The 26,490-nt window shown below is 34.5% G+C and overlaps 1 protein-coding gene across 1 annotated transcript; it reads right to left on the reverse strand.

Moving 5' to 3' along the window:
- Positions 1 to 1,500: 1,500 nt before the first annotated feature.
- LOC149777644 (palmitoyltransferase ZDHHC23-like) lies at positions 1,501 to 26,467 on the reverse strand. Its single transcript, XM_089938704.1, has 6 exons — positions 26,265 to 26,467; positions 19,368 to 19,500; positions 15,771 to 16,360; positions 12,849 to 12,963; positions 10,358 to 10,519; positions 1,501 to 7,178 (listed from the first exon to the last, which is right to left on the reverse strand). The coding sequence occupies exons 2-6, from the start codon at positions 19,478 to 19,480 to the stop codon at positions 6,929 to 6,931; spliced, it is 1,230 nt and encodes a 409-aa protein (XP_089794830.1). The 5' UTR covers positions 19,481 to 19,500; positions 26,265 to 26,467; the 3' UTR covers positions 1,501 to 6,928.
- Between the last annotated feature and the right edge of the window lie 23 nt (positions 26,468 to 26,490).

A 26,490-nucleotide genomic window follows, 5' to 3' on the forward strand; every position in this document is an offset into this window, starting at 1 on the left:
ATTTTCCATTTTTTTAGAAAATGCTAATTGTGACCTGAGGTCAAGTAGAGAAATATATATACTGTAACTGAGAGGAGTTTATAGTGTTTAAACATTTAGCACTTTCAAGTTGTATATTATATGTCGTGATCAATAGTTTTTGTTCAAATTATTGAATTCAAGTGATTATTTTCTCTGGAAATACAAAAGTGCTCTGATAAAATTCTTGGATAGAGACAGTCATGGAAATTTATAGTGTATTCAAACCTGGAATTATATTTCTGTGATTCACCAAAAGACTGTTGGCACATCAGCATATTATGAGCTACAACAAACACAACATCACCATCAGTTTTTGGATTTATTTTGGACTTTTACTGAGTTTTATTTAGGACTTTAAATTACTAGGGCTTGTGTCTGTAATTCTTGGATTATTTTGGGATTTACTTTTGCAATACTGTAAGTTCTTTTTTCTCATTTTCACTTTGGATTCTAGGGAAATAAATTCTTTGTAAAATTTTACAAAGCTTGTTGTCTTTCACTCTTTTCTGTTACTTATTTTAAGAGCACAGACTCATGACAATTATGAATACAGTACAGTGTAATGAAAGGCAATGCCAGATGGTTACTCATGTAAATTTCTCAACCAGTGGCATCTTTTGAACTTGCCAATAGAACTGTCAGCAATTTAAAGTAACATCTAGCATAAGCAAAGATCAAAAACAATTGCTGCCTAAGTACAGGAGGAGTACATGAACTTTAAAAAAATAAATTTATTTGTTGGGAATGGAGAGGTCATTGTACTTGCAAAGAAAATTCGACCACATTCAAAATGGCCATTCTTGGGATTTATCCTAAACAGAATTAATGTGGATATAAATATTGTGAATATTTATCTGAAGGAGTATAGTTTGTATTTTCATAGTTTACATTTAGTGTTTAATTTACTAATGTTTTCTCTCTCTGACAAAAGCTTCAGCTAAACAGAGGCAGTAAGGTACAAAAAACATGAAGAGCTGAAATCTCTCTCCTGTCAGGCCATATTTTATTTTGATCACGATGTGCAATAAGAAAAATGTGACGGAATACATATGCCTCTCTTTTTGTATATCTCTTTTAGAAAACAGCTGGAAGAAAGCATTTTAGCATTAACAATGCAATTTCCCTATTGCTGATAATGTGAAATAGAATACAGTGATACCTTTAATATGTATGAAACCCGAAGTTACTTTAGTTCAATTCCACACAGCATCATGAATTTTATCCTGTCTGTAACTACAAAAAATTTCAGGTTAGCATCATTATATAAAGCTAAAAGTATATAATTCATTTAAATTCGTGTGAAACAAATTAGGTACTTTTAGTTACATTTAATGATTCTAATCTGAAAGGATACTTAGTTACAGAAAGGAAAAAACTCGCAATCCTGTGTGAACGAAGTGAAACAAATGCAGCCTAGGTATTGATCTGGACTTGACCTATACTCAGCATAGACCTATATATGAACAAAGGATGAAAAATTTACAAAAATTTGCTCATTTGACTTATACTCTGCATTAGCTTATAGGCCGGCAAATACAGTAATTGCCATTGTAATCCTCAATGCATCGGATGAATCAAATCTTTGTCAACAGTAATAATACCGGCAAGTGAAATCTGATGGCAATGATGACAACTAAGGTGTCTGTGAATTATAAAGGGTCTCCTAGTATCATGTACAAATCTGTGCTTAATGTGGAAAATCCGACTGACATTAAAAACACCAGAACCTGACTGTACCAATTTTAAGCAGTCTTGGCAAGCAGTCAGTAATCAGAATCCACACACAGACAATAAACAATTTAAACTTCTTGGTGGACTCAGCAGAGCTGTACTAACATTGCCACATTCCAATGCATACAAAGAAAGGACATCTTTCATCCTGAGTAAGATTCATGCTTACTCAAGAGGAAAGCTAATTCAAGTAGCAGCAAAGAGTTAAAATTAACAATGATGAGGCTTGCCACCATGAAATCCAGGCAATGATCTCCTAAGAAATGATAAAAATGCTTGTGATACATGTAACAGTATGAATGGCAACAAGTGATATATATAACAGTATGAATACATATAAGAGTATGAATACATCTAACAGTATGAATGGCACCAAGTGATACATATAATAGTATGAATACATCTAACAGTATGAATAAATATAAGAGTATGAATACATCTAACAGTATGAATGGCACCAAGTGATACATATAACATTATGAATACATCTACATCTAACAGTATGAATGGCACCAAGTGATACATATAACAGTATGAATGGCACTAAGTGATACATATAACAGTATGAATGGCACCAAGTGATACATATAACAGTATGAATACATATAACAGTATGAATAAATATAAGAGTATGAATACATACAACAGCATGAATACATATAACAGTATGACTGGCACCAAGTTAATGTGAAAGAATGAGATGATGTGCATATCTTAATATTGGCAAAAAATGGAAATTTCTTCAATAGTTGTAATTTTTGTTGATGAAAATCCTCCATCTTTTAAAGTAAAAACAACTGACGAAATTTCAGAAATCTCATGATCTGTTCTGTATTTTGACTCTATGGTCTTAAACTAGGTAGAAGAGTAAAAACCATCAAATTTTGTAAAATTCAACAAATAATTTATTTCCCAATAATACAAATTTAAAATTTAAAAATAACTTACAGTATTGTGAATAAATTCAAAAATAAACATTAAATTCTATCAAAAGTCCTAATGAACAAAATTCCAATTAAATTATTGTGGTATTCGAAATAAGATTCAGTGCTTAAGGTGTTGATGTGCCTGTAATCTTGAATGTATTGATGTACCAGTGGCCTGAAGTGTGATGATGTGCCAACAGATTTCCAATTAATCACAATACTATAATCCAAGATGTCCATGTCAGAAATCACTACAATTCCAAGTTAATATTTCTGCCCAATAATATCACATAGCACTTTATAATTCCAGAGAATAATTTGAATAAATAATTCCACCCAAATCGAATACTGAATATATCAATATAATGATTTTGTTTCTGATGTTATGGCAAGAATGAATATCAAGATCAGATTAAAAACTTAGACAAAATTAGAGCCAGAACGTAGGTCCAAAGATCATTTCTAGAAACTTCTAATTTGTAAATAGGTAAAATCTGTTACTAAAATTATAATAAAGACTGTTGCAAACATCAGGTACAACAGGTATATCCACAGAGAATATACACACAGACCCCAAAAAACATGCTTGCCTCTAATGATAATGATCATAATATTTAACCCACACTCATAGAGAAAATATTAGCAATGAATTGTTTGTTTCCAGATTAAAAGCTACTGGTCAGGTACACAGTGAACATGATTTTGGGCAAGGTCAAATTCAAAATACAATTATCCATACCATATAAACATGGAGACATTTTTTAACAACAATACAAATTAAATATACATAAGACTTGAGCTGATCTGTCTTTTCTGTCACATGTATGCATTCAGCAAAATCCATCAAAAGGTTTCAGGAATATAAATAAATTTAATTTTTAAAAACCCTAACTGGTTTGTAAACTTTCTATGACTGTGACCTTGACCCCAAGGTCAACATGTTGAGAACATGAATGAATTCAGTTTCATACTGATTCATCCAAACTATTAAAAAAATATAAATGAAAAGCCTCAATACACATGACTGCATCCTTTGCCCTAATATAAAAGGGCAAGTGTCCACTATGCAAATCACAGAATTAATTTACCTAGCTTGATAGTCATTCATGCCAAGAACAATCAGGTTATATCAAAGGGTTCAGGAAACATATGCAAATGAAAATCTTTAACAAAACCTCAACAAGCTGCTGATATTTCTGAAACAACTGTAAGAAAAGTCTTTGTTTTGCTTCCCACTAAAGTGACTCTTCAAAAAATGTAACAATATATGATCACAATTTTTAAAAACTGCATTCTTTTAAAATGTCAAAGACTTTCTCTGGTGGTACATTTTTTAAAAATCTTCCTAATTAACTTCAGATCACAGAATAGAACAAGAATGTATTGTACTGTCAGTGGACATGTCAAGGTATGCCCAACGGTCAAGGAAGGTTCACCCATCCATAGAATACACACAAATCAAGTATCCTATTTGTAAGTGACACAATGCCAATTCATTTATAAGACTTGTTCTTTATGATGGATGCCACTCCTGCGATGACATAATGTCAGTGTATCAGACTTGTAAGAAAAAGCATCGAATATTAATTTTAGCATAGACATCTTCATTTGAAAAGCCCAATCTTCTAACACAACTAACACTATAAACCCATCATTTCTAATGTAATAATGTAATTGAGTCTATTTTGTCAAATTAGGTACTGTCAGTAGTACTTGAAGTAAACTCAGAAGTCTTGCAGGATAATTTTTTTCATTTTATTTTTATTTTTCTTTCAGTTAACTGTCAAATTACAAATAATTATAACGTACTAACAATACAAGGATGCCAAAACATTTATTTCTCCAAAAACTTTCAAGTTTTCTATTTAGATCTGTTGAGCCAGCAAATTACAGAAACGAAAATTTATTAGGATACCACCTGTCTTGTAGGGTCACTTGTCTAACTTGTGATGGCTGACTATTTAAAACTGGAATGACTGCAATGTGGAATAGGCAGGGAAAAGACAAATACCATATACAGTTCCTCACTGTAAACAACATAGGCCCTGATTTGCTGTTGCATAACGAGCTGGCAGTCAGGGTCTAAGTTGTCTGTTCTACTGATTTCTACTAACAAAAAACCGAAACCTAGATCTGCTGGTCAATTATGTGACAACAGATTTGGGTGTGTGCATTTTGCAGTTGAACTCAGCTTATAAGCAAGCAAATACACAATCCCTCCACTCTCATGATACAACTGTCTGTTTCCTAGAGTTGGTCCAATTGATCAAAGCTGACTTTAGACTTCAAAAGGTTAATGAATATTTCTGTGCTGGAAAAGATTTTTTTTTTTTTCCCGAACTTCCTCACAAATTTTTTTTCAAACTGAAAGAAAACACTAACAGAAATGTACATTGTCAGTGTTTGTTTTTTAGCTTCTTAATATTTAGGTATGGATTTCACTGTTTCTGAAATATTAGCTAAAATGTTTGGTTCTGCCGTATGATGGACACATGCTTCACACTTGAATACCTCAAATAAATGATGTTGTGGAGCAATATAAACGTAACTTGTTCAATGTCTTATCAAAGGAAAATCACAAGCTAAATGTGGCTGAAATCCATTCATCCACTGTAATGTAATGCAGAAAACAATGTGAAGAGGAAAGGGGCAATAACTCCTGTAAATGATTTTGTGAATGCATAAGATTCAACTATTTCCTAGGTTGATGTCGTTGTTGTTCATTTGGAGTTCTATGGCACAGCAACACAAGCAGGTTACTTAGTACCAAGACAATAGGAGTAAAGTGCCTTGCCCCAGGCCAATCAAAGGGGATCCAATTGTACGACTGAACCCACACCCTTTTGTCTCAAGTCACTGAGTCATTGTGCCTCCTTAAATAATTCCAGGTCTCATTAACATAAATTAACATGTCAGATTTGGTTTAGATTGATCAGACCTTGGTAAAGTAATGCTGCAAAAACCAAACAAAGGGGTGCAAGTGCAATCACGGGCCTTAACTATTGCAGATCAAGGGCCTTAACTATTGCAGATGTTGTTAAAGCTGGAAGTTAGATTAATTTAAGGTCTCATCAATAAAAAGCCATAAATCAAATTTAGCATATCTAACAAATACTGGTAAAATTATGCCACAGCAGTCTAATCTAACAAATACTAGTAAAATTATGCCACAGCAGTCACAAAAGTCATGGCAAATAGTAGTCAGAACTCTTGTAACCGATGTCATGAGTAGCTAAATGTTAGGCTGTGACAAGTTCTCAATCAATATAAATCTATGTACTGAAATTAGTTGAAAATCCAACAGACCCTGGTAATGTTATGCTGTGGAAACCAAATCATGAGATCTAGCAATCTGGGGCCATAACTCCCGCAAGTGACATCACAGAATGCCGGAAACTGAATTCCTTAAAGGTCTCGTCAATATAAAGTTGCATTCCAAATCTGGTTAAACTCCAGCACACCTTATTAAAGTTACACTGCTGAAATCAAAAATAGGTGGTCAGTAAATTGCAGGCTATAACAATTCTAAACGAAGATTTGAAATCGAAATCTTTCAACATCTCAATTCAAGATCTGCATAGCAAACTGTTTTAAATCCAACAAGTCACAGTGAAGTCATCATGCAGAAACCAAATTGTTGCTGGGCAGATAGATGGATGGATGATATTATTTTTATAGGGCTACTACAACTTAGTAAAGAATAGCATTAATTACAATCCTTGTTCATCTTTAGTAGGTGTGTGTGCGATTTGGATTTTTAACATAGCTTTAACAAATTTTCAGTCATATTGCTACAATGTCTGCAGCTGTGGCAGTTTATAGTGATTTCTACCACTGGGGCATCATGCCGCAGACATGTAGCATCATGTCCCACCCAGTCACATTCCACCAGGCCGACCAGTCCTAACACTAACATTTTAATGCTGAGCGTCTAGTGAGGCAGCAATGGTAAAAAGTTTATAAGTTTTTGGTGTGACTAAGCTGGGGTTTGAATCTGCGACCTCCCACATCCAAGGCGGATGCTCTAACCAATTGACCACATAACTGGTCCATCTTTAGGAGGAATTAAATAACAATTTCAAATAACAGAATACCGAATACATAAAAAAAATTAAAATAGTATAACTCAGTAATAAATGTAATAACACTGACTAAGAACATTTTGTTTTGTATAGAAAAACCTGAAAAACTATCTGCATGACTGAGTATTAATATTGCTACAATGCATTACAATAAATGACAACATAAAACTACAAGTCATAATAAATATTTCTAGATCTAGTTTTGGTTATAAAGCTATACCAGTTCTTAAAGAAGCCTTTATTGTGTGGATTTCTGGTAGCATACAAAAAAAAGCAAGTCTGTTTTTTGGCAGCTGCCTTGAAAAGTTCCTGCGATGTGATATTCTGACTGATGAGAATAAACTGGTTGACAAGAAGAGCCAACATTAAACATATGACAGCAAATGTATAACAACAACCTACAAAGCCAAAAGAGTTCCTGCAATGTGAAAAAAAATTAAATTAGTGCTTCTTTCAAATAAAACATTAGTAATTAAGTTTTCAGTCTTCAAAATTATGTTTAAGCATAGGAGGAGTAAACTTTATGAGTAAAAGTTTCAAGTCATTATCCCTTGTTAAATGAAAATTTAGAGCATGATTGTGTTATACCCTCATTAATCAAGTTTCATGAGTGAATGAAGAAAGGCATCCATGAATTGTACCTTAACATAAAAAGTTAATACACTGTATTTCAAGTCTGAAAATGGTTCAGTGACCAACTACTAATATGATGTAGTACTCCTAAGTATTCCAGGCACTAACCTAAACATCAAAGTATACATAATCACCAGAGCAAGAAAAACATACCCAGGTAACCTATTTAAGTATGTAGCTGAGAACTCTTATAATATTTGCATACTCTCCCATTTGTTCATACCCCACTAATGATTTAACAAATTAAACGTGCCACAGATATAAAATAAATGCACAAAAACTAAGTCATTTCATTCACCAATTTATAATTTCTAACCAGGTTGTCACCTGGGGACCCAAAGCACTATAAATGTTTAGGCATTTTAAGCAAAATGGAAGCTCTCAATGTACACAGACAGACTGCTCACTCTCCTCTTTAGGTTTCTAGAACAGTCCATTTTAGTAAACACTGTTATCTGCATCCAATATATCAAATATGCTGTTTTAATATTTCTAAAACAAACTGAACAAATAAACAAACTTTTGTATAGAAGTGTTCAATGAGATGTAAATCCAAAATTTACAGAATTATTATGATTATCAAAGATGATGAATTATAACATATGTTACTATAATCATTTACTCGTCCATGCAAATATGGTAACTGTGTTACAAAAGAAACTCCCATTAAATTCAAAACACCAACAAGCTGACAGTTTTTGGTGACAATAAGGACAGGAATTAAAAATTGACATTTTTAAAATGGGGTGGGTTTACAATCAAATGGGAGGGTGTGTGAATACTGGAATGTTGATTACAAATACAGCACTCCCCCAAAAAGTATTGCATCATGCATTTCATTATAAGGCAATCTTATAATATTGTGGTATAATCTATGGCTGCAAGGACAGTATTATCATGACAGAGTACTGTATTAAGTTTACTAACTGGAATAGTGTCCAAGGAACTAGCTTAAAAAATGTATGCTTAGTCAAAAAAGCATGAGAAGTAGGTCATAGAGGGAAAAGCATAAGCTCTCCTACAATTCAATAACGCATAAGGTCTCCTACAATTCAATAACGCATAAGGTCTCCTACAATTCAATAACGCATAAGGTCTCCAATAGTTCAATGAGACAAGGAAGTGCATAAAGCATAATCTGTCCTACACTTCAGTCAAGCTAGTGCATAAAGCATAATCTGTCCTACACTTCAGTCAAGCTAGTGCATAAAGCATAATCTGTCCTACAATTTAGTCAGTCAGGCTAGTAGGTAAAGCATAATCTGTTGTACACTTCAATGAGTCAAACTAGTGTGTATAGCACAAGCTGTCATACGCTTCATTCAGTCAAGCTAGTGCATAAAGCATAATCTGTTGCATACTTCATTCAGTCAAGCTAGTCAATAAAGCGGGCCCCCGAGTGGCCGAGTGGTCTAAAGTGCTCTCCGTTATGGATCACTGCTATCTGACCTCTGTCTGCATGGGTTCGAGTCCGGATTTGGCTAATGTGGGTATGTGAGAAAGCTTGCCAGTGGCTTCTCGTGGGTCGGTGGTTCTTTCTGAGTTTTCCCGGGTTCTTCCTCCACCATTAATACTGGCTGCCATGTATAGCCTATCGTGTGCTGAAAAATGGCATTAAACTCCACAACAACAACAATAACAAGTCCATAAAGCATAATCTGTCCTACAATTCATTCAGTCAAGCTAGTGCATAAAGCATGTGTCCTACACTTCATTCGGTCAAACCAGTGTGTATAGCATAATCTGTTCTACACTTCATTCAGTCAAGCTAGTCCATAAAGCATAATCTGTCCTACACTTCATTCAGTCAAGCTAGTAGGTAAAGCGTGTGACCTATACTTCATTCAGTCAAGCTAGTGTGTAAAGCATGTGTCCTACACTTCATTCAGTCAAGCAAGTGTGTAAAGCATATGTCCTACACTTCATTCAGTCAAGCTAGTGCATAAAGCATGTGTGTTACACTTCATTTAGTCAAGCTAATGTGTAAAGCATGTGTCCTACACTTCATTCAGTCAAGCTAGTGTGTAAAGCATAATCTGTCCTACACTTCATTCAGTCAAGCTAATGTGTAAAGCATGTGTGCTACACTTCATTCAGTGAAGCTAATGTGTAAAGCATGTGTCCTACACTTCATTCAGTCAAGCTAGTGTGTAAAGCATAATCTGTCCTACACTTCATTCAGTCAAGCTAATGTGTAAAGCATGTGTGTTACACTTCATTCATGTCAAGCTAATGTGTAAAGCATGTGTCCTACAATTCATTCAGTCAAGCTAGTGTGTAAAGCATAATCTGTCCTACACTTCATTCAGTCAAGCTAGTAGGTAAAGCATGTGTCCTACACTTCATTCAGTCAAGCTAGTGCATAAAGCATGTGTGTTACACTTCATTCAGTCAAGCTAATGTGTAAAGCATGTGTCCTACACTTCATTCAGTCAAGCTAGTGTGTAAAGCATAATCTGTCCTACACTTCATTCAGTCAAGCTAATGTGTAAAGCATGTGTGCTACACTTCATTCAGTGAAGCTAATGTGTAAAGCATATGTCCTACACTTCATTCAGTCAAGCTAGTAGGTAAAGCATGTGTCCTACACTTCATTCAGTCAAGCTAGTGCATAAAGCATGTGTGTTACACTTCATTCAGTCAAGCTAATGTGTAAAGCATGTGTCCTACACTTCATTCAGTCAAGCTAGTGTGTAAAGCATAATCTGTCCTACACTTCATTCAGTCAAGCTAATGTGTAAAGCATGTGTCCTACACTTCATTCAGTCAAGCTAAAACTGCATCATGAAATTAGCACAAAATCCTCCTACATAACTGATGAAAGTGTTATTAAAGTACAGTTTAAAATTTACCCCACAACTGACTAATATGCATCCTGGCAGGGTACAATATTCTCTCTATTTCTTGCAGCCACAAAAAGATTTTAAAGATTTTTCAGATTTCAGACACATTTTACTGGCTAACCTGAGATCCCTGTAGAGTATCTTATCACTGCAGAAGAGTGTGTCTGTTCCTTCACAGATCGACTGCATCGTGAGATAAACCCCATAAAACCCACACAAGACAAAGGATGTCAAAGCCAGAAAGAAGGCTCTATGGTTATTTCGGCCCACACAGTTGTCTATCCTGAAAGATAATTACATCATGATATGAAGAAACAATTACCTTATACTGGAGAACCATAACAATCTGAAGTCAAAAGTTCAGTCAATAATATACAGGCATTGCTAGTAAAATGGATATTTGCCACAGAAACCTCTTTTTCACACCTAAATTCTTCAAGTACATTGATAGTATTTCAACCGTTACAGGTTTTAGTAAATTGTATGCAGAGGTTTTGTACAAAAATAACCAGGAAAATGAAATGCACAGTTAAGCATGGGTAGTTGCCTTGAATGGATAGATAGATAGATAGATAGATAGATAGATAGACAGATAGATAGATAGATGGATGGATGGATAGACAGACAGAGACAGATAGATAGATAGATGATAGATAGCCTAGTATGTTTTCCAGTACATTGAATTCATTTTCACTTTACAACGGACGACATGTTGTTTTGATTTATGAATGGTGGGAGTTTAATAGCAAAATAATGCATGAGAGGTTATATGAAGCCATGAGACACACCACAGCAAAATAAAGCCAACTAATGCATGAGAGGTTATATCAGACCTTGAGACACACCACAGCAAACTAAAGCATGAGAGGTTATATGAAGCCATGAGACACACCACAGTAAACTAATGCATGAGAGGTTATATGAAGCCATGAGACACACTGCAGCAAACTAATGCATGAGAGGTTATATGAAGCCATGAAATGCACCACAGCAAACTAATGCATGAGAGGTTATATGAAGCCATGAGACACACCACAGCAAACTAATGCATGAGAGGTTATATGAAGCCATGAGACACACCACAGCAAACTAATGCATGAGAGGTTATATGAAGCCATGAGACACTACTAATGCATGAGAGGTTATATAAAGCCATGAGACACACCACAGAAAACTAATGCATGAGAGGTTATATGAAGCCATGAGATGTACCACAGCATAATAATGCATGAGAGGTTATATGAAGCCATGAGATGCACCACAGCATAATAATGCATGAGAGGTTATATGAAGCCATGAGACACACCACAGCATAATAATGCATGAGAGGTTATATGAAGCCATGAGACACTACTAATGCATGAGAGGTTATATGAGATGCTACATAAGGTCATGCAACAAACCACAGCAGCTGAGCCAGGTTGATATAAACAGGATTCAATCCTGCAAGCTGCCCAGGAATGTAATACTGGAGATAGGCATGCTGTGTTTGTGATAAATGTTAGTCATAGGTGTGTTGTTGTACATCACGTCTCTCTCTGGGAAGAGCAAGAACAGTAACATGAGCAGCACATTATTTACCTGTCCCATATATAATAATCCACTATACAGATAAACAAATATTTTGTTCTGAATCAATATTCCCTCTTTCTTTCAAAATAAGCTTGACCTTTGAACATTTGACCCCAAAAGTCTACAGACTTTAACTAAAGCACATGTGTAAGTCAGCAATAAAGTTTGGTAACTGCAGATAGTGGAAAAGTGAGTTAATGTGCAGAAACCATTATCTTTTTCAGTCACAGAGACCTTGACATTTGACCTTTTTACCTCAAAATCAATAGGATTTTTCCTTACATCACATACAAGCCATCCAAGAAGCTTAGTAAATGTAGAAGGTGGACAAATTAAACTGTTGTATAGTAACCACTTTTCTTCTTTTCAGTCACTGTGACTGTATCCATTAAGATTTCTTCCATACCCCAAACACAAGTCATCCACAAAGTTTGGTAAGTGCTGGTTAGTGGACAACTCAAATTACTGTGATAAAACAAAATCTGAAACAAAAAGATCGATGACATATCACATTGCAGCACAATATGCTCTGCCTTATGGCAGGCATATCAAATATTTCATTCAAAGGTTTCAAAAGTGAACAACACATTTTAAGTACTTGCATGTATACGACAGTGATGGCAAGCTGCATATCACTGCATCATGTGTCATGAAAAGTTGAAAATATCCAGCTCCCAAATACATAAACTATGTTGCATCTTTGAGACACTTTCAGCCAGGGATGGCAATTAATTATCATTATATAGTAGAACACCTGATTAACATCATGGAGGCACACAGTTTAACTCTTACCCCATTCATTTCGGCCAGGGATGGCAATTAATTATCATTATATAGTAGAACACCTGAATAACATAACAGAGGCACACAGTTTAACTCTTACCCCATTCATTTCAGCCAGGGATGGCAGTTAATTATCATTATATAGTAGAACACCTGAACACCTGAATAATATAATAGAGGCTGATGGGTCAACCCTTGCTCCATTTACACACATTTCTCTTGAAAATTAACTTGGTTCTCTTCTCTGTCATGCTTACCATACACAATGGTGGTCCCTCTCTGCTACACATACATTGCATGCATTACAATGACCTGCTCTATCTGGCTTCAATATATGACATTCATCACAGTGGGAACTTGCATCTTCAGACACTAAAATAATGAACACATGAATGAGTCTGTGTCAAACAAAATACAAATTAGTTTTTACTCCCAAATGACCAACACCACTGCATTTATAAAAACATTATTTCCATCAAATCTTATGAACAAAGAAAAGTGTATGAGAGACTTCTTTTGTTATTTCAATATATGTTCATAACCAGTGGCCTGTATAAACAATAAAATGATATTCATCTTTTTATCACATCAGTAGCAAGCATGCTTTGCATTCTACATTTTTGTGTTTGACTCACATTTAATAGATACACAATCACCTAGGCCAGCAACTGTCCCCAGGACTGAAACTTTCTGGCTTCATTCACACAAAAAACCACAAAATGATAAAACATAAGTAAATGACTCATCATTCAGATTTACTTATTTGCATATACTATTGATACTATACTAATGTTTTACACACCACTGGTCCATATAAATTATACACAGGTCCATATAAATTATACACAGGTCCATATAAATTATACACTGGTCCATATAAATTATACACAGGTCCATATAAATTATACACTGGTCCATATAAATTATACACTGATCCATATAAATTATACACAGGTCCATATAAATTATACACTGGTCCATATAAATTATACACTGATCCATATAAATTATACACAGGTCCATATAAATTATACACTGATCCATATAAATTATACACTGATCCATATAAATTATACACAGGTCCATATAAATTATACACTAGTCCATATATATTATACACTGGCCTATATAAATTATACACTAGTCCATATATATTATACACTGGCCTATATAAATTATGCACTAGTCAATATAAATTATACACTGCTCCATATAACTTATAATTCCTCTTTTTTCCACTAATTTTCGGCATGAAGAACTTTACCTTTTTAAATCTGGAAATAAAATACAATAACTGTAATAATTCTTTGCTATAATTACCTAATAGATGTGCCGGGGGGCAGTGCAATTTCCAAAGGTGGGGGTGTTTGCATAAAATATTGGAATATTGTACATCACTGTTTGACTGAAAAAATTCATAAATAAATTTCTTTTTTCTAACAGTCTTTGGATTACTCATGTACTGCTTTAATTACCTGGACATACCATAATGGACCCAGGGCCAATGTCACAAATACTATGTTCTTGCCTATTAATTGTACAGTACCGGGTAACAGGATTGGGGTCTCAATACATTCTGTACAGTACCGGGTAACAGGATTGGGGTCTCAATACATTCTGTACATTACCGTGTAATAGGATTGGGGTCTCAATACATTCTATACAGCACCGGGTAATAGGATTGGGGTCTCAATACATTCTGTACAGTACCGGGTAATAGGATTGGGGTCTCAATACATTCTGTACAGTACCGGGTAATAGGATTGGGGTCTCAATACATTCTGTACAGTACCGGGTAATAGGACTGGGGTCTCAATACATTCTGTACAGTACCGGGTAATAGGATTGGGGTCTCAATACATTCTGTACAGTACCGGGTAATAGGATTGGGGTCTCAATACATTCTGTACAGTATCGGGTAATAGGACTGGGGTCTCAATACATTCTGTACAGTACCGGGTAATAGGACTGGGGTCTCAATACATTCTGTACAGTACCGGGTAATAGGATTGGGGTCTCAATACATTCTGTTATTACTCAGGCACTATCTTAAAAGGGAAAAAGAGAAACCCATGGGTCAAAGTAGACCGCATATCTGAATTTGGCTTTCACAACCAAAAGGTGTATATTTATACGGTGGCATCACAATACCGTTTAAGGGTAAAAAAAATGTATATTCAATTGGCAAGACCCTGGGTTCTATTCAAAGTCTCCTCTGTTATGCAGCTAAAAAGGTTGCTCTAGATAATTCATGATCATTAGTAACTTACCATACCTGAGCATAAACATGTTAAGAATTCAAAATATTTGGCAATAACACACTGCCTTCTTCTGAGACTAATGCTGCTCACATGATCACCATTATAAGTCACATGATCACCATTATAAGTCACATGATCACCATCATAAGTCACATGATCGCCATTAGTCAATGATGAAGGCAGTGTTATATTGGCAAAAAAATTGAATTCTCAGTATATTTATATTCTAAGTATAGGAAAACAACTAATGATCTCTGACATGTGTTGGTACCTGTTCTCAGACACATCAGACATGTTAGTCAGAAGTTACCTAAAATGTATCTCCAACAGCCTTCACCCACCCCACCATCCCACCCATGGACTGTGAAAGTTGTACAGAACATGTACAGTCCATCCCAAATCATATCCTAAAGTTTGAAGAATCTATCTTGAACCATGTAACAGAAGGTATGCCTAAAATATCTACATATTTAATAAATTATATCTATGCAATAGTATCAAGCCCCACTAACTCAACCCTCCCACCCCCCGGGAATGGATATACAGACCTTCACTAATGGTATCCAAGGCTTGCAAGTCTCTATCAGCATATGAATTGTGTTGTACCAGCAAGACTTTTGCATACATACACAAATATGCTTCCACAAATGCTTGTCAGGATGGAGAGGAAAACATGCCTGCTTTTTGCAAACAATAATGGTGATAAAAAATTTATTGAAACTTTATTTGTGGGAAACTATTTTTGGGCAAATGAATTTAACCTTCAGCCTGCCCATACTGACAAGTATTCTAAAACTTAACATCAAGCTCTGAAATGTTTCCCAGCTCTTGTTAACAAGTAGAAAGTGAACAGTTTACATTGCATGTTTTCTTTAGACTGATCTTTTATAAATTAAAGAAATGAAACAAAATACATACCTGTTATACTTAAGTTGGTCAAAGACATTTTTACATTTTCACCCTGATGAATATCATTAATATCTACTGGTTTCACTATTCCATTATATTTCAGGTAAGGATTTCCATTTTCCATTTTCTTGATTTCCTGATGCAGTTTATCAGATGGTGTGAGAACACCTGGATCCCTTTTTGCCAGGATGAAAAAATACATCACAAATATCACCCCTAAGGTCAACATAATATTTTCACTATAGTCTCCTTTTTCAGGGTCAAACACTAGAAGCTCGTATACCAGATACATTAATATAAATGATGTCAAGCCCCAGGCATAAAAGAACTTTGTACGTGCTTTATGTGTCTGTTTCTTCCAACATCTGTATAGTTGATACATTGAAAGTGGCAGAATCAAGAATAAAATAAGAAATGTTGTCACAGGTCCATATGTGGCAATCAAAAGGCTGATAGGAACTAGACATATCGGTCCTGCCACTTCAATATTAACTTGTATTGCTCCTTTCCCCGTCAGGCCTGGAATTCGGCACCGATCTGATATATCATTGAGAAATCTCTGTATTGTCTCATTAGGAACTGACTCGCACTTAAAGCATCTGCAACAGTCAATGAAAAAAGAAAAAGTCTGAATCCAAAATTAATAAATTAGCCACAAGCTGGCCCATATTGCAGTCTATAAGTGATTCTATCATGATACAAAGTTTTATACGATACTCACTTTAATTATATGACTACTGTGTTATTTAGGTTAATAAACCATACTTTAAGGCATATATTAAAAGGTGTGCTCATTAGTACTTTCAAGACTGGACTATTGTAACTCAATTCTGTCTGGTTCATCTCAATATCTATTCTAGAAACTTCAAAACTCAGCTGCTTCAATCATACTTAGAGTACCAAGATCAGAGCACACCTCAAAGTTGCTCTGTACCCTACACTGGCTATCCATTTGATCCAGAATCAAAAAACAAAATTTGTTCTCTGTGCTACGTTTCACTGACGGATTCTAGTCCAAGATATCTATCCAACCTCACCCATGTGTACACACCAGCAAGATAATTACGCTCCTCTTCTGACAATCATAAACTCATTATTCCCACTATGAAAACAAAGTCAAATGGACAGCATTCTTTTGCATACCAGGGCCCAGCAACATGGAATGGATTGCCCACTGAACTTAGACACAAAGACAATGTGATCTCGTTCAAGAGTGTTCTTAAAACTCACTTATTTTGACTGCAAGAACAAACTTAAAGACCTAATAATGTTTCCTACATTAAATAATTTCAGCATTTTCTGTGTTTTCTAATTTGATGGTGTTTGCTTTTGTACTCATATCATTATATATGTTCTTTATGTTATAGGTGTTGTCTAATGTTCCAAAGCGCTTAGAGCTTCTGAAGATTAGGTGCCATACAAAGTCCTCACTATTATTATTATTTATTATTTAAATTACACATGTAAAAATGCCACATGACACCATAAATGTCATACAACGCAAAGGCCATGTCAGCCATCCAAAAGTACTTCAAAGTCATTTCATCACGTTATTTTGATGCTTTAATGAAAATTTTTATGGATAAATAAAATCTTACATCTTTGCTCATTTCTAATAAAAAAAATTTAAAAACACAAGAAATTATTTCAATATTGTTATGTATATTTAATTTAATTGTTAGTTAATTTTAAATTTTTTTTATTACATGCTACTGTAATGTAGCATTGTATGTTGGACTTGACCTTGTCCAAAATTGAGTTCATTTCTGTTTGACCCAAGTTGACTTTTTTATTTTACTCATTGTAAACAACTAATATATAGCTAAATTATTCTCTATATGTATGGGTTTAACATCAGTATTATTATTAATAGAATAAGTAAATATGTTTATTTTGGTCAAAATTTTGGAATTCCTAAGTGAAATAATCCAGGTTATTGTTTTGTAAACATCAGAATCATTTCACGAGGTTATTTTCAATTAGGTTATGGTTATCTTTTAGAAAATGCTAATCGTGACCTGAGGTCAAGTAGAGAACTATATCATCTTGCAACTGTGAGGACCTGGTCATTCATTCTTTAAGTTTTAGCAGAAGTTCTCTTAGAATTAAAGTTGTTAAAAATGTAACAGTTCTGTTCAAGCCAGAGTTATGTTCTTCTTTTTCCAAGATATCATAAGCATGATTCTTCCCAAAATAACAAAAATGACTTCATAATAGCTGGAATCACACTGCTGGACAAAGTTGGGGAATAAGTCGCTGAAAAAATTTAATTTTTGTCTTCTTCTATTAGGAAAGTGAAAACAACTTTGCCCTGTATTTTTTACATGTAAACTGAGTTCATGGCTTCTGAAACACTCCCTCAGCCCAGCCAAGTAATTTCAGTGGCAAGCCTCAGCCTAAATCGACTGCATGCCCCCCCCCGCTAGTGTTCTTATCATCCATGCCGACACAACTTTTCACATTCATAGGTATGTGTTTTAATATATGACTTTCTCAAAAGCAAGTTATAATTTTCTATCACTATCTGATTTCTCCAAAGTCAAAGAATCTCAGGAGTTGTATTTTTAACAACTAATACCTACTCGTCATAAAATCAGCGACATGCATCAAAACAATCTTTGAAAAGTCATTCTTTAGAGCTGGCAATCTGATCAATTCGGTGAGTTTAACTTATGACTTGAAGGTCAACAAGTCCCTAACATGTACAAATATGAAGATCAACTGATAATTTAAAATACAAATATTTCTTATTCATCGAATCTTGCTTTAAGTAGTAAATATTCACATTATAAGGTCTGCACGAGAATATATGAGACTAACCTTGATACTGACTACAATATGGAAATGACTCATACAACAGATGAAATAAATTGTAGCCATGTATGCAGAGGAAGAATGAGCTGCATGATATTGTGGCAAGATTGCTGGGAGTAAAATAGCACATAAAGCCCTAGGAACTGAACACAACCCCTTGTTGGTAAAATAGATCACATCAAGTTACTGTATTTTACCTAGACCTCAACAATAAAGAAAATTTCTTGTATCTTTTATCTCTCTCTTTATTTTACTACCCTGCAGGCAAGTGCCTTCCAGATCTGAACTTGCCCAAACTGAATTTGAGCTTGTGGGGGGACTTGGGCAAGTGGAAATCCCTGTATAAAATGCATTCATTGCTTTGCTTCCACTTCTCTCTCTGTCCAAAAGGAGAAATCACTTCTCCCTAAAATTTAAGTCTATCCTAACCCCTGAATAGGAGAAAGCATTGTGTTGGTGTTTACCTCATTTAAATTATTACAATACTGGACCAGACAATTTAATACAATAAAACATTGCTTTCAAGAAGGCCACTGTATGGAAGATACCTCAGACATGAGACTTCTTAATGTACAGATAATTTGTCACATTTTGTGATAATCTCTTTTAAGAGAATACCTGTTTTGTAAAATATTTCCGCTCAAAATCAGGTGGTTTCTAAAAATAGGTTGTACTATATCAGGTGGTTTCTAAAAATAGGTTTACTATATCAGTTTCATATACTGTCTCATATTCACAACACAGCTATTGCCAAGTTTCAAGAAACCATGGACTATGGGGAGCCACTCTTACCGATCTACTGATTCATCCAATGCTTCACAATCGCAGAAGCAGGCCAGTATGTGGGATTTGTCACCCTTGTGGTTTCTAAACTCACAGCAACACAGAGGTTCAGCCTCAGCCATGGTTCCTTGTCATCAGTATCCTGGAATTTATTATGGAAGATGATTAGCATAAATTAATTATTATATTAATTGCTGTATTATACAATTCCAAATATTAACAAGACAGACCTAGATCTGTCACTGCGTAATGCATTGACCTAGATATGTCACTGCATAATGCACAGGCACATCTAAGTCTTGGTCATTTATCATACCTAGATTTCTAACAAGCATCACAGAGTGTATATCCAGATTGTAAAATGCCTAAGGTAAATCTGGGTCAATTTATATGTAACACCAAATCTGGGTCTATTTACATGTAACACCAAATCTGGGTCTTTTTACATGTAACACCAAATCTGGGTCTGCTTACATATAACACCAAATCTGGGTCTACTGATATGTAACATAAAATCTGGGCCTATTTACATGTTCAAATTTAGGTGCACATTGGATAAGGGTAAAATAAATAGTCTCATTTCTATTAATATGCTTACCAAAATTTCAAACGTTGGAGGGCATAATTCACAGCCTGGAAAAAAGTTGGAGTCCCAGTCCTAAAACTATAGTGAATAATTATTTACGTGTTACAGTGTTATAAGTATAAACTGTACTGAACAAAATCAGATCTTATTTACTCTAATAATATATAAAAACTGAAATGTGCAAACAAGGGACAAATAAAATAAGACCCGAATTTAAGGATGGAAACACATTTCACAGTTCAAGTATTGTATTATCAGGCCAACTTCAAACATTTTTTACACTATTGGCCATCAGTGGCTTTGTAATTTAAATTCAGCCAATATAAAGTATATATCACATGCTATGTCAAAAACATGAAACTCTGAATTTCCTGTCTGAAATATTTGTCTGCAAGTTCCATTTTCAGACTGATGTATAATGTACCTTTATTAATGGTGTGTCACTGTATAATCCAAAATTCCTTTTATACCTCTGCTGTATATTTTTGTATGCAATTAAACTGGAAATTAGTTACTATTCTTTTAGAAGATAAATAATTGACATGCGAGTTTTGTGAACATGTTATACATCCTCTGGACTCCCATCATTTTTTTTATATATCATCATGACTCCTTTTGTTTATTAATGAATCCACATGGAAAAAATGTTTTATTTGTATGCAAATTCTGGCAAGCTTAAGAACTAAGTGCTCTTTGTTTCACGTACATGCCCAGTAGTCATAAATGCAGACAGTGAATGATATGTTGACCACAGTACCACTTTATATTAAATGACTAATGACTATATGACTAATCCCTAAACAGTCAAAAAGAAATGGTGGCATAACCAATCCCTAAACAGTCAAAAAGAAATGGTGGCATAACCAATCCCTAAACAGTCAAAAAGAAATGGTGGCATAACCAATCCCTAAACAGTCAAACAGAAATGGTGACATGAACAATCCCTAAACAGTCAAACAGAAATGGTGACATGAACAATCCCTAAACAGTCAAACAGAAATGGTGACATGAACAATCCCTAAACAATCAAACATAAATGGTGACAACCAATCCCTACACAAACAGAAAAGGTGACATGACCAATCCCTAAACAGTCAAACTGAAATGGTGACATGACCAATCCCTAAACAGTCAAACGGAAATGGTGACAAGACCAATCAGTAAACAGTCAAACCGAAATGGTGACATAACCAATCCCTAAACAGCAAACTGAAACATTGACATGACCATAATGTATTAAACAGTACTTTAGCAAGCCATATACACAAGTGGCATCTAATGTATTAGATACAACATTGTCATGCAGATAAATCAAAAGGTGATCTACATATATTAACAAACTACATTCTCATTGTTGACAAGAAAAAAATAGTCATTCATGACCGCTGTATGTTGTGTCAATATGAATTTTTGTCTTGTATATAGCATGGCTCACAAGAACTCAAGCTCCTGCATCAAATGTCATGAAATTCAAAGGATGTCCAGTTGCTGTTTCATGCATCTCCATGATAGACAATGATTTCCACTTGATTCACCCCTTTTGGGGGGATCTATACATAAATTGAGTGCTGAGTAACTACCCGGCTTTGATTACAGTAAGCAAATACGTCAAAGTATGATCAACTAGTATAACTGACCTGTGAACAGCTGACTGATTCAACTGTCAGTAACAAAAAGTAGCCTGTCCTAGTACAGTATGATCAATGAATTCACAGTTATGTGGTACCTAGTTCCATGCAGTCCCTTTATATCAGAGGTTCTCAAACTGTTGTATGCGGACAACCATGGGTCCACTAGGGCCATTCGGATAATCTGAAAGGTTGTGGAACAATAGAAAACCTGCACTTTGCTATAAAAAAACAGGCTTGTCTATTGTATTAAAAAGGAAATACGACTGATATTAAATAGGTGCTGTGCGTTTTTACCTGCTGAACATAAAATGTTAATTATTGAATTTTTAAAATATGTAGCACTTTTATGCAAAGTGCTTTACAATAGTTAGCCAACTGCACAATCAATATTAGGTAAGAGTATTAACCACCATTTTTCAGCACAAGATAGGCTATAAATGCTGGCCAGTATAAATGGTGGAGGAAGAACCCAGGAAAACCCCTGAAAGAACCTACCAGCAAGCTTTCTCACATACCCACATTGGCCGAGCTCGAAACTCAAACCCTCGCAGTGCTGAGATGGCAGTGATCTGTAATGGTGAGTGCTTTAGACCACTTGGCCAGTCGGGGCCCCCCGCAAATATTATAATGTATTATATAATGATCATTATGCAATGAAATGAACTGAATCACCACCTGAAGATATGTCCAACTGAATTTTCACAAAAAATATACAGTATGTATACAACACCATTTCTGCCTATTCTGCACAACGATACATCATTTCTGTAAACACTGGATGATGTGTTGTTTTTGGTCAGAAATCCAATTTGTATCAAGAAACAATGATCGTCCTTTAATTAAGGAAAGTGATATTCATAAAGTGAACAAAAATATCCTACATTTCTATTCTAAGTGCATATGAAAATGTGATTTCTAAATGTCAACATGAAGATCCACCCCATGACCGTCTTGAACTCGTAACCCAGAAAAACCTATTTAACATTTCTCTTTTAGAATCATACAAATAAATGCATTATTTAAAAGATAGAAATGTTTATCTTAGAACAATACTGCATCTTAATCAAATTTTCTAATTTTGCACAAAGTTGTCCTACACCTACTTTATCGTCTGCTATCCAACTTGCTGCGCAAAGTTTCTCAAGAAATTTCCAGGTTTACAGTCTGTTTCATAATTCTTAAGTAATTTTTTTTATAAACGAGACATTGAAAACAGATTACATCATATTAATTGTTGTTTCTCTTCAACATAATAGCTTATCTTTTTAAATGTTGAACTTTTAGTAATTTTGTACCAGATCAATTTAGTTTGCATCATATCTCTTGCCATTTAGTGGTATTGTTACATTGAATTTTGTAAAACCAGCTATAAACCTGACCTAGTTTGTTGGGTGAATCTTGACAGAAACAGTTCAAAGTAATGTATTTCATTTCCATATCCCAACTGATAAATACTATATCTTTCAAAACTATGTGCAGAATAGGCCAACATATTGTGAGTCATGAAAACACAGGGATAGTATCTGTGTGTCCAAAATTAGTATTATTCTGAACAGAACATTCTGGTGACAACTGACGTTTTTCAAATGGAAAGTATTGCAGTATTTTACTTTTGTCAATCAGCTGGTTTGCCTTTTCCACCAATATTGACTACAGGGGAACCGAGTGGTCGAGTGGTCTAAAGCGCTCACCATTCCAGATCACTGCCATCTTGCCTCTGTATGTGTGGGTTTGAGTCCAAGGCTCGGCTAACGTGGGTATGTGGGAAAGCCTGCCAGTAGCTTCTCGTGGGTCAGTGGTTCTTCCCTGGATTTTCAAGGCTTCTTCGTCTTCCAGTTATACTGGCTGCCACGTATAGCCTATCTTGTGCTGAAAAACGGTGTTAAACCCTAGAACAACAACAACCAATATTGACTACTGAAACCTTAGATGCGCATAAAGCCAGACGGTGGTATATATATATATATATATATATATATATATATATATATATATATATATATATATTAGTTTAATTGTTGTGGACTGTTCAAGAGGTTTCTTTGGTGAAAATATGATTGATCCCGACTGTCCCTGGTATATTTCGTACATAAATGCATCCACGAGGTCTCGTTACTAAGAAAATTAAGAGTATATGTCAAAGGATAGAAGATGGAAAGTCAAAGTAGCAGCCGGGGATCACACTGAATGGTGCTGGCGATCAATATTTTGATATTCTCAAACCTGATTACCCTTGGTACTTTCTCCGCTTTTCTATGTAAAAAGCCGACATTATTACATCCGAATGTGTTCATGGTTTAAAGGTCAACGGTCTATATTTAACGTATATGACATTGGGCCTTTTGAAAAGACATTCGGCAGAAATAAATGAGAATATAATTTTGCAAAATGCAGTAAAACTAAATAAACAAATATATACGCTGACCTACGACTACTTTTTAAATACTTTGGAGATCATGTTACAAAAATGATGCAACACTATGTAAGGATATTTGTGTAATAAACCCTGAATTATGTCATTTAATAGGTTACCCATGCTAGTAAGAACAGTAACTCCTCCCAGAACATGAGGTCCGTAAAAATGTTTAAAAAATGGCAACATAGGATAAATTGAATTAAAAAACACACAAAAAATCTCATTTATGACAAAGCAGACATTTATACCATGGAATCAGATTTTACACATGTATTTTCATTTATTATATTAAATGTATTAAAACATTGGGGACAAGTTTTGGTGTGTAATGTATTTTCAGGGTTAGACTCGGACTTGGTGTATTTACCAATGATGGGTGATATCTAATAACTTATAGACATTGGTAGGCCTATTTGATTTAAAATTTTAATTTTTACTATAAGCAAAAAGTGGTAAAATATAAATTATTTTGAAGAAAGGAAAACTAATTCATAGCATTTATTGTGAATATCAACCAATTCTGAATATTGACATTATAAAGAACAAACTATTGACCAGTACAATATCACTTTATTAATTTTTTTAAAAATAATCATAAATATTTCATAAGAACACAGTTCCTTCACTTACACTCTATTTCACAACTTAATACTAATTCATGAACTGTATAATACTGCTCAAAATTGATTAGAACTATTAAGTACTTACAAAATTGAAATCCAAAATTTTATGTTGCATTACATACACAATTTACACCATAGAAATGTAGATTTACTGTAATAATAAATCAGTGAAAAAAACTGTACAATATGAAAAAGTGAATCAGGAATCTTCCAGGAATTTTATCCATGTGACTCACTCACATATTTTGTAAAATTGTGGAAGTATTCAATGTAAATTATTTTCCGTTTACTTTTTTCATCAATTTAAAGTTACTGAAATTGACCAAAACTATCTATCATAATTAAATTCTAAAGTGGCAATTATTGTTTACTACATTGTGATTTCAGATAAACATATATATTTACAAGAATACTGTAATGATTATGTACTATTTTATGAGTAAGATATAATTTCAACTTGTAACTGACTCGTCATTATGGCATTTTATGAAATAAATTATTGGGGGAGGGTGCTTAAAAACAAGGCCAACAAGGTTTCAGAAATACCAGAAACAATGAAAATGTAAATTTGTATTATTAAAGCTGAATGTTCACAAAACATTTTTATATTAAAATATTAAGAAATATACAGCTTCAGCCTGAAATAATTAAGAGATCAAGATTTTGATAGAAAAAAGCGACCAAAGACCAATACTCATGTGGTAGTTGGTGCATGTGTTAGAATGCATGCTCTGAATTTATCTGAAACAATATCATAAAGATGAGGTCAATTTTGAATTCTGCATAAAACATTACATTTTTTGAGCAACATATAATTTCAAAGTGTACGACTGAAGAATATATTATTTCATACAAATATGGGGGGGGGGCAGTCGATAAAAAGGCACAGAAAGCTTCCGAAGTAACATAAGAAAAGTCTATTTATTCTTATGGCTGAATGTTCAACCAACATTTATAAATAACCATTTTGTATGAAATATGCAAATGTCAGCTTGAAATGAGGTCATGATTTTACAAAAATGTGACCAAGACCAATATATTAAAAAATGGTGGACGGCATATGTGTTTGAATGCTTCCCGAGAATTTATCTGAAAAGATATCATGAAGATGAGTTCATTTTTATATTCAGCATACTCGAATTATGCAGGAAACATTGCATTTTTATTTATTCTAACATTCTGAAAAATTTATCCCCTGTTGCAATTCGAATCTGTAAAAACTGTAAGGAGCCCCTGTGATCCCATCTGGCTCAATTCACAGTAGTCCTACATGTAAGACAAAGCACATTTTGATTTTGTTGAGGTGTATCAACGTCGGGTCTTACAGGTAGGACTAAATTCACAGGTGCTCGACGCGACCCTGATGTCGAGAAAAAAAATATATATAATATGATAGAAAGGGTCCCATGTCAGAACGGGTCATGGAGGTAATCTGTGGTATCTTTTCTCACTGTATGATTTTTTTCCTTTAGATTATTGTTGTGTTTTTTGTTGTTGTTGTTGTTGGTTTTTTTTTTGTTTTTTTTTTTTTTTTTGGGGGGGGGCGGGTCTCAACATCAAGCTCACGTCGAATACCTGTGGCTCAAGTAATGTGCCAGTTGTTTTGTTTTGGCTAGGTGGTGCTGGCATTGACAGATGCTGAAATCTTACTTCGAAGAAAGATAGAAACTGTCGACAGATGTGTATATTAACTATTTCTCCCTTTGTTAATTAACTTCGATGAAATTTGCAAAATGTCTGCTTTTTGCCGTCATTCGGTTGAGGTATAAGAGAAACTCATATCTGGCGATCAGCCTAGATTGAGGGAACGATCATTGTAGCCTCATAATCTGCGTAGATAAGAAGCTTTTTTCGAGGTAACTAATATGCGTAGTGC

This window comes from Sinohyriopsis cumingii, chromosome 17, assembly GCF_028554795.1.
Source record: "Sinohyriopsis cumingii isolate HCF-2022 chromosome 17, ASM2855479v2, whole genome shotgun sequence".
Classification (NCBI taxonomy): Eukaryota; Metazoa; Mollusca; class Bivalvia; order Unionida; family Unionidae; genus Sinohyriopsis; species Sinohyriopsis cumingii.

Coding starts and splice junctions, on each gene's coding strand:
- LOC149777644 (XM_089938704.1), bottom strand. CDS start 19,480: ATGGCTGAGGCTGAACCTCTGTGTTGCTGTGAGTTTAGAAACCACAAG. Junction 12,964..15,770: donor GACCAACTTAAGTATAACAG/GTATGTATTTTG, acceptor TCATTATTTTAG/TGTCTGAAGATGCAAGTTCC. Junction 7,179..10,357: donor ATACTCTACAGGGATCTCAG/GTTAGCCAGTAA, acceptor TTCACATTGCAG/GAACTCTTTTGGCTTTGTAG.